At 40.0% G+C, this 10,251-nt stretch overlaps 1 protein-coding gene across 1 annotated transcript; it reads right to left on the bottom strand.

Moving 5' to 3' along the window:
• Positions 1 to 268: 268 nt before the first annotated feature.
• SHS1 (Mitochondrial substrate carrier family protein) lies at positions 269 to 9,467 on the bottom strand. Its single transcript, XM_010251757.3, has 3 exons — positions 8,416 to 9,467; positions 1,051 to 1,212; positions 269 to 961 (listed from the first exon to the last, which is right to left on the bottom strand). Exons 1-3 carry the CDS (start codon positions 8,995 to 8,997, stop codon positions 488 to 490), a joined length of 1,218 nt encoding a protein of 405 aa, XP_010250059.1. The 5' UTR covers positions 8,998 to 9,467; the 3' UTR covers positions 269 to 487.
• Positions 9,468 to 10,251: the final 784 nt, after the last annotated feature.

Consider the following 10,251-nt stretch of genomic DNA (forward strand, 5'->3'; position numbering starts at 1 on the left):
GTATTTGCTCGACCAACCTCATCCCAGCGCCCTTTAAACATGCTGCACAATTACCACAGTTTGTGAAACTGGACCCACCCAAGAAGGAGCTTCCAACAAGTTTCTTCTCAACCATGTGAATGGGTCTTGCATTTTTACTTTCGCTACAAAATCTGTGGAGGCATGAGAGAGAGAGAGAGAGAGGACAATTGGGGCCAAAGAGAAAAAAAAGGAAGGCTTCAAAATCGGTTCCAGTTCTCACCATAACATAGCGCATTAAATTTGGGGCTTGGGATGAATTGAATGAATCCTTTGACAAGGGAAGAAAAAAACAGATGAAAGTTGTATATTTGAATGAACCCAAAATAAATGTCATTGTATGTATGCGCTTCCTCATTTGTCCACAGAAGCATATAAAAAATAACTCAGCGTCGTCACTTATTTCTTCAAAAAGCCTCTTCACCATTCACCAATGCCTCACCCACCTTCCTGTTTATGGACACTACTACTATGCTTCGTGCTCATTCTCCACCAATATCCTCTTGCACGCCTCATAGCACATGAATGAAATCCCAGCTGCAGGGACCAACTTCATGCAGCTTGGGCCTAACCCCTTGTAAAGGCCTGGGAGCCCTTCCTTTTCTAGTATGCTAATCAGAGCATGAAGCATACTCTTGTATACCTGCCTGCCACTCACATTCCCCACCTGCATGTGCTTGCGAGCCACCTCAAGTGGGAAAGTTGCACTACTTGAGATTGCACCAGCTGCAGACCCAATAAGGAGGGTTGCAAGGTTATCGATATCCTCCCGCTTGAAAATCTTCCGGTAAGCTTTCCGTAATGTATCATATGCACAGTAATTGGTGGCAGCATATGGGATTACGCCGATTAGACTTGGGGTGAGACCTCTGTATAGCTCTGCAGGTCCCTCCTCTTGCACAATTTTCATGAAAGCATGGAGCAAGCTGTTGTACACATCCCCCTGCAATTTTTCCAAACAGAAGAGTAAACTACCATGTAAATAAGTACAAATGAGGCATTCAATGGAGGTCCTGTTCCAAGTTTACCTACCTGTATGGTTAATCGAGTCTTGAGTAGCTCAAGAGGGTAAGTAAGCAAGGTTGAGCTAATTCCTGCACAAGCTCCCGCAACCAATGAAGCTGGGACAGGGAGTTTGGGTTGCTCCCCGGGTTTTGGTGAGAGGTGCTTTTTAACTGTATCATAAGCAAACAACTGCAAAAGGCAGGCCTTCAGAAAATGGAAATATGGCATCTAGGGAGCATATATGCTATAACAGTCAACCAAATTATGCATGGGATAATTATTGAAAAAGGAAAAAAAAATATAGCATGCAATATATATATATATATATGTATATATTAATCAAACCAAGATCAATTATACTGAAATACCAAGCATTACAAATTTATCATCATGTCCAATATTTGTTCCTGAGTTTTGTTAGTCACATATTACAGATGTAACAAAGAGAAGAGTCACCTCAAGGGGCATTCATTAAGTTTACGTCCAAGTCTTCTTATAATTTATCATTCATGTCCAAGCTTATGTACAAGTCTGGTTATGATTTTTCTTGAAGATCTTTTGTATTTAAATTTAGGTGTTTGTTGGGGATGTGCTACCCCAGGGCTTCTGTAGCACCTTTCTCTTCCAATTAACCAAAAAGATCAGTTTGAAGTTTGTGTAACAAATGTAACGGTTAGCAGGTTAGGCATCAATATCAGAAGTACCCTTCCCCCCAATTGGGTTGCCTACAATCCACCAGAAAGGACCCAAAGCCTGTCCATGAGGCAGATCAATCATTGAAATATTACAACATAAACAGACAGTAAAATAAAGGAGTTGTATTATGCAAATTTCAAAGGGTATTAATTCCCAAAAAATATGATGGGCCTGAGATTTCTCAAAACTCTTCAACAAAAGTTGATTAAATTCCACGGGATCAAATATCAGAAGTTGCAGAATCTTTTGGGCCTTCAATTTGAAAGGTTTGCTGCCAACTTATTGGCCCTCAAATCTAAGATGTTACTTTGGTAACTGTAACAGTTAATGACGGAGCAATCAATACAAGATGATCCCTGTCTAGATAAATCCAAGACTTTGACTCTGAGTTGGAAATAAGTACTACTGGATGGAGGAAAGCCATTTTTTTGGGTACAAATATGGATTGATTGATTCCATCATTCACTTACTACTTTAGAAAGACGAGGTGAAAAAAGAGTGAACTGACAATGAAAATAAGGAGACAAAAGACAAAGATGAACAGCACGAGTGTTGTTGATGATAAGGCACATGTGCTTCTCTAATGATTAGGAATATTGGCAATCCTTGAAACTATATGATACTTTAATCTTATTGAGTAAAATGACAAAACTTCACTTAGATCACATGGTTTCTACAGTCAGGTTAAATCTTTCTCACATGAGACCCTTGTTCTCATGCTCATACCAATGGGTCTTTTTGAAAGCCTTCTTCCTCATAGGTTTCCATGTTTTATGGTCCCCAAAAAAACTGATCAAAATTTAGGTAGATAGATCACAGAATTCTGCGAAAAAAAAAAAACATAAATCAGTAACAACAAAAAGTGACGATTCAAATAGGTCATGCTGAAGGTTCAGTCAGCTGAGTTAGTGTGAGATAGGATTAGCTGAACATTTCAGTTGTTCAGCAGGCTGTGGAACCAATGATAAGACTCCACATCAGTCTTAAAATACATGGGGCCCACAATCATTCAACCTTTCAGTGTGGGCCCCATGTATTTATAACTGGTTTGGAGTCTTATCATTGGTTCGGTTAGTGCAGCATAAACCCAGCTAATTCAGTTAGTGCCACACAAAAGATGGAATGGACATTTTGCTTTAACCATGCCTTTAGCATTGAACCAGGTTATCCCAAGTATCAAGTAAAAAAAATGGATGAGCTATCAAGAGAAATGAACAAGACATTAGAAGTTATCAGAATAAACCAAGAGAGGGGTTTGGTAATAGAGAAGGTAATTATTTCAATGGAATGATCAAGCTTCACTGAAATTTGTAGGAATACAAGGGAAGAGAACATCAATCCATTGAAGGAATACAATGGAATGGGAGGTAACTACTTGATGTTCCTGATGAAAAGAAGATGATCCTGATTGTGAGTTTCAATTCCTGAATCCAAGACCACCTATCCTTCAGTGGTCTTTGCCATTGATTCTTCTCTGGAGATAATTAAGACTTAACTTATAATTAGCTGTTAGCAAGAGGTTGAGATCCCCCCACCCCGCCTCAGAAAAGTAAAAGCTCCCACAAGCAAATAAAAAAAAATCTTTTTTGAAGAGTAAAAGTAAGAAACAGTATACAACCCGAACAGGGGTGTTTTAAGATAACACCCAAATCACAAAACACAACAGGGTTACAACAGCACACAAGCTAACAAAGAAAAACAGGGCACCCCCACTTTAAAAAAGTGTTGAATCTTCAGGTTCAAATGCCTCGTCACATCCGTCATTGTCCTCGTGCCAGATTTTTTCTTCTTTCCGTCACAACTTCTTCTCACTCTCTTACCTCTTGCTCTTTTCAAAAGCTTCAAAAGCTCTTCTAGCAAACTCTTCACCTCCCCAAAAGAAAAGCCCTAAAAACTTGCCGATTCTAACCTCCCTGTCCACCAAACTATTAAGCTCCACTTTATCCCCTTCCTTAACTTTATCAGCTTGTTGAGACAAATCGAATACTCTCATCAGCTTGAGTGCTTGACTTCCTTCCTTCTCATACCCTGACCCTGGCTTAACCTCTAGACCTACCTTTGCCGGGGTCAACATTACCTCCCCCACTGCAGCTTGATGGGAGGCCAGAGGCGGAGGATTTTTGGCAGGTTTGAAGTATGGTAGTTACCCGTCCAGTGTTGAGGTATTCACAAGGGCTTGGTGTGCACCGTCTCTCTCTCTCTCTCTCTCTCTCTCTCGCTCTCTCTCTCATATGGCTTGGAGTCGAGTAGAATTTTTTGGTGATTTTGTTCACTTGTCAGGTGGTTTGAAGGTTGTACTTGTGATGTCATGGGAATGATTAGCTGGGGTTTGGATGTGTAGAAAGGATGGGGCTCACATTTTATTCTACAGATCCAATTAACTGAAAACAGAATTGTTTTTTCACCAAGCAACAGAATGAAGTCTCTAAGAAAAACTCTCCACTCCTTAAAAATGCAATACACCAATACCTGTAATTCTCCTAGAGAAAGAAAAAAAAGTATCCCATTCTGTATCACAAGTTAGAGAGATGTTCAATTGATAAAAAAATATGTTTTGCTGCTTCCCATTGTTTTTATCTATCACAGCTAAGATGAGGACAATGAAACGAATTCTATCAAAAAACAAGCTTGCTACTTCCTTCAAAGAACAAAAAGTAACAAGCTTGGTGGTTACACACCCTAGAACCTCATTTATTACCACCTGACTTACAAAGATTGAAAGGGATGCCAACAATATGATTAGAGGCTGGAGAGTTGGAAGGGATGAAGTGGCGATTACACATTTACAATTTGTAGATGACGTTATTATGTTTTGTGAAGGGAAAACTGAAGAACTCATGAACCTAAAAAGGATGGTCCATAAATTTGATAGGATCTCTAACCTAAAGATCAATTGGGGCAAGAGTTGTGTGGCAGGAGTAAACTTAGGGAGTGAAGAGGTGATTCAATTCGCTGGAATATTGGGGTGTGGGGTAGGAGATTGGCCATTACAGTATCTGGGACTACCTTTAGGAGGAATCCTAATATGGATAGTTTCTGGTACCCAGTGATTGAGAGATTTACAAAGAGACTTGCGTATTGGAAGAGAATTTACATTTCTTTGGGAGGTAGGATAGCCTTGATAAAGTCAACGTTGGCTAACTTACCAGTGTATTTCCTGTCTACCTTTAGGATACCGGTGAAAGTAGCAAACTAGCTAGAGAAGATTATGAGGGACTTCCTTTGAAACCAGGAGACACCATAAGAGACCACCTAGTGAAGTGGGAGGTGGTTTCTAGAAGTAGAGATGAAGGGGACTAGGAATAGGAAATCTTGGGCTAAGAAATACAGCATTATTGGGGAAATGGTTGTGGAGATTGCCTTTGGAATAGGATAGACTTTGGCATAGAGTGATTATTAGCATTCATGGATTGGCAAACAATGGTTGGGATGCAGGACTCAACCCAAGGGCTTCCCAGTGCTCTCCCTGGAAAGCTATTCATGGTATTTTACCTTCATTCCTTCCTTATGTCAAATTTGATGCTTGTGCAGGAAATAAGGTCTTATTTTGGGAAGATGCTTGGGTTGGAGACACTCCCCTTAATGAAAGGTTCCCTTTTATTTATTTACTCTCTAAAAATAAAAGAAAAGTTATCTCTTCGGTCTTTACTGATAACTCTTGGGACTTGGGTTTAAGGAGAGGCCTAAGGGAGTCAGAAATGACAATGGTGGATGGATTAATTAAACTTCTAGGGTCAACTTACCAGGATCAATCTTGTGTGGACAGTAGAATTTGGAAACCTTCCCCTTCTGGTGTATTCACTTGCTCTTCCTTTTTTGATATCCTCATTCAATCATCAAACCCTATAAGAAGCTTTCCTTCAAAGGAGATTTGGTGTCAGCCTATACCCCCAGTTCTGGCTTTTTGTTGGGAGGTGGTTATCCAAAAAATCAATACTCTAGATTTGTTGCAAAGAAAAAGGCCAAATGTTTGCCTATCACCCCATGTTTGTAGCCTCTGCTTAGGATCTGGTGAGATGATCACACACCTATTGATTTCTTGTCCATTTGTATGCTTTATTTGGACTTGGTTCTCTTCTATCTTTGATTGTAGGTGGACACCTCCCCCAGATGTGGCAAGCCTTTTTGACCCAAGCTTTTTCAGGCAACCGAAGAGGCGTGAAAGATTAATGTGGAGAGCCACAAGAGCAGCTATCTTATGGTCAGTTTGGGAAGAAAGGAATAATAGAATCTTTAAAGGCGTGGAGAAGTCCAAGGAGGCAATTGTAGAAAGGATAATTATTATGACTATTCATTGGTTGAAAACTTTGGATTTGTTTAAAGACTTCTCAGCTGAAGACATTTACAGGAATTGGGAAGTGGTGGCTTCTACAACTTCCATGAAACCTATTGTGCAGGAATTGTGGTCCCCACCAATACAACAAAGAGTGAAATTGAATTTTGATGGGAGTTCAAGAGGCAACCCGGGCCCTTCAGGTATAGGAGTTTTCAGAGATGAAAATGGCAGAATTGTGGCTTTGTTTTCAGGACCAATAGGAGTGGGGGACTCATTGAGAGCGGAGGTGATGGCCTTGCTTCAAGGTGTAAGATATGCAAAACCGTTGGGGTTACACCAAATTGAGATTGAGGGAGACTCTAAATTGTTGATTGAGTGGCTGCAATCTGGTAAGTTGGGAGCCTGGATTTATAGACAGCCCATAAGGGAAATCCACAATACAACAAGGGAGATCGGTGCATGCTTCAAATGGACAAGGAGATCAGCTAATGGGCAAGGGACTGTGAGGGAGAGTATGTTCTGGGCAGTTCTGTAAGAAAGATAACTGGGGCTCAACACCTACTTGGGGGTTGACAGCTGTACTTAAATCTGGAAAGTTATTTAATGAAGTTACCGTTTCCAATAAAAAAAAAACTTACAAAGATTGAAATAGAACTCACAGGGTTTGAGATGATAATCCCAGATGACAAACTAGTATTGGAAACAAATTGAGAATAAGGATCATCAGTTTCAATGCCATAGCTTAAAGTGTCATGAAGTTTAGAAAAGCAGACTGATACTTGTACAAAACTACCACCAACATTCCAATTATAACAAATACCAAAAATACATGCAAATTTTTTTTACAGATTTTTGCTAGGCTTCTTTTCAAGAGGCACTGAGCACAGTAAATGCCTACAACTAATAAACCCAGGATGGTCCATTTTGTCAAGTGTTGTTGGCACATTGCACATCATAGCATACCCAGATATAGGTTATTAAGGGAAAATCTACAAATAAAGGATCTTCGTTAGGTCCTTCCTCTGGAACAGATCATGTCAAATCAGTGCTTAAAAATACAGGAGTGTGAAGCAAGGCACCAGGACCTTTTATTAGTTTGAGGTGTAAACCTTGATGCATGAGAGTTAATCCTAATGGGTTCTCATTTTACAAGAAAGCACAAAACTAAAATGATAAAAATGTAGAAACATGCACAACAGAAACATATTTTACATAGGACGAGTTTATAAATGATTGGTTGATCACATAAAAAAGAAATATAAAAATATAAAAAACTTTAGAGTCGTCACACTATTATAAACCATTTAATGACCGGAAAAAAAGATTGAAATGCAAAATAAGACCTCTTAAAATGTGTTAAAGCATAGATACGAGCACAAATACATGGATATACATATACACATAGATTTATTAAACGGAAAAATACATATACATATGCATCTATAAGCATGCATAAGGCATTTAGGCATCTGAAGGTGGATGTGCCTTGTACTTTAAGCCATAAGCCAGAGGTAGACTCACAAGGCATTTCCCACGACCCTCAAGTCATAAGCCTTGTATACTTTGTAAGCACTGTCAGATTACATAGTGAGCTCACATATTTTTGTTTCTCATTTCACAGATGGGTTTCCATTCCTCCTGCTCTTATTCTGGAGAACATGGAAGAAGAGTAAATAAAGGATAATAGATAAACACCTCCTTATGCTAAAATATTTTCTGAAGGTTAAAAGCTTCAGAACTTAGTTGGATTTTATTTCTCGAAATGGAAACCCAACTAAAAAAATGCTAGTTAAAAAGCAATGATCAATTAATGAACCAAGGTATCTGCTCTTTAGGCAGATGGGTGGTGTGCTTAAATAAAATATGAAGTTCCTTTATCAGTAACGCCTGCTTCAGTGATTATAAGCTACAGAAAACAAATTTAAACTTGAAGGAATAAATAATGACCTTAAAGAGAAAAAAAAGGGTAGTTGTTGCAGGACAAACAATATTATACATGATCATACTAATGAAGGTAAAGGTATCAGGGGCTTGAGACAGGGCATGTTTCCACTTTAAATGAAACCTTGAGCATCACAAATTCACAATGTTTTAGGCAAATGTCACATCTTGAGATAAATTGACAAGGCAGCCAACTCATTAGCAGGGGAGAAAAATGCTTAACCCATATTTTCCTTACATGAGTATATCACTTATCAAAGGGCATCGACAAAGGTGAATCAATCAACCACCAGACAGAAGTAATTCTGAATAAAAAGCGAGAACTTTTATAAGCCAAAACCAACAAAAACCAACCAATAGAAAATATCGTATCCAATAGACTCAAAGTTGGTTAAATACTCAAACAAGAAATTCATCAACGGCCATAAAAAAATGTAAGAAGTCGAAACAGGGAAACACCAAAGTTTTCTATAACTTACCTCTATGGCCTTGCTCGGAGCAACCCGAATCACGTTCACAAAATTACCCCGAAACAAGCCTTTCCAACCATCATTCTTCATGATAGTATTGAACACTTCAGTTGTTGAATGCCCACTGCTCCCAACCATCAGATGCGTCCTTATCGTCTCCAAAGGGGCAACCGCCGTCCGCGAGACAGCACCGGCGATCGCTCCGCTGATCAACCGCCTCAGCGAAGGATTCCTTATCTTCAACTTAAGTTTTAGGCCACCCTTCCTCTTCTTCTTGGTTACTCCTTCCAACTCCTCCGCGGCCTCATCCGTCGCCGCCGTCTCTGGCGGAATCCCAACAATCCGCATCCCAGATTCCGGTGAAGAGACATACTTGACATATAGGTCGGTGTATGGAAGCTTCAAACCATTGTCTCTTGGCTTTGGAGAATTGGGAGAAACGCCAAATCCCATTCCCACCTGACCGACGCTTGCAAATAGGCCTCCTGGGTGAAAACAGTCGTCTTGCAGATTCCACTGTAAGCCCATTCCAGAACTCGAGAAGAACCCATTCCCTTTGCCTTCAACACCTTGCACTCTTCTTCTTGCCATTGATAAGCTTGCACACGAAGACTCCTTCAGGTTTCCAGGGCACCCAAAACCATTTCTTTCATTGATTCGGATGTCTGCAGATGGGTATCAGAAAACACAATATTTCGTTTTCGGGCAGATGGGCATTCACCAAAACGCTATCTTCAGCAGATGGGTATCAGAAAAAGAAAGGGGAAGGACGTTTTTTAGGGGGGAGGGGGGGACTGAAGAACCTGCGAACAGGTGAAGTTGAGAATATGGGTATCTAAAATATTCGATGTTCAGGCAAGAATCGAAGAGGGAGCGGATGATTCAAGAGGATTTTGAGGAAGAAAAACGAAAAAATAGATGACAACTCCTCTCACGGTCTCACCCCACGCGAGAAGGGGAGAAGGGATGGTGAACACCTCTCTAATCTCTATACAATGCAAAGCTACCCCTTTGAGAATTATTCTTTTATTAGTGAACTGTGTCAGTCTATTTTTGCAAGCACTTTTTGTGAGACGGAGAACGGGGGAAGTAGGTCACTGGAGAGCGATTATGTATATATATTACCCTTTGGATTGACCATTTTAACCTAATTTGAAAGCGATTCGCCAATTAGATGTCTACGGTAAAGCGTGAAAACCCATTAGATAAGACAAACGGCTGAAATTAGGGCTCTTCACGGGTCGGGTTGGGTCGGTTTATAGGGTTTTTCCCAACCGACCTGACCTGGTCGGGTTACATAAGGTGGAAACCGAAACCGAACCGACTCATTGATAGGCAAAACCAACCTGGTCGGTTTGAATCGGGTTGGGTCGGTTTCGGTTTTGCTCCTATACAAAAATGATAGAGAAGTCTAGAACTAGAAGGACACCTAATTCTAATTGTAATTGTCTAATGGATTGCCTATTTGGTGTAAAAGACTATAGAAATTAGGATAGATACAATTTAGTTAAATAAGAACTAGAAGATAGGGTTGTTCTAGTTCTAGTAGAAGACTAGTTAAGTAGGAAACTAGGAACTGCCGAATTAGAAAACTAATTGGTTCGGTTTGGTTCGGATCGGTTTCGATTTTCACATAAGAAACCCGAAATCGACCCGGTATATCGATTTATGATTTTGCCCAACCCGAAACCGACCGATACTGATGAAAATCCGACCAACTCGGGTTGGATCGGTTCGGATTGGTCGGGTTGGGCCTTCTTATGAACAGCCCTAGCTGAAATGGCTGAAATGAATCACTTACTGTTTTCTTCTTAAAATAAAATTGGAAAGTTGTATTAATCATTT

The sequence above is a fragment of the Nelumbo nucifera genome, chromosome 8 (genome assembly GCF_055504915.1).
Source record: "Nelumbo nucifera cultivar China Antique chromosome 8, China Antique-T2T, whole genome shotgun sequence".
NCBI classification, from domain to species: domain Eukaryota; kingdom Viridiplantae; phylum Streptophyta; class Magnoliopsida; order Proteales; family Nelumbonaceae; genus Nelumbo; species Nelumbo nucifera.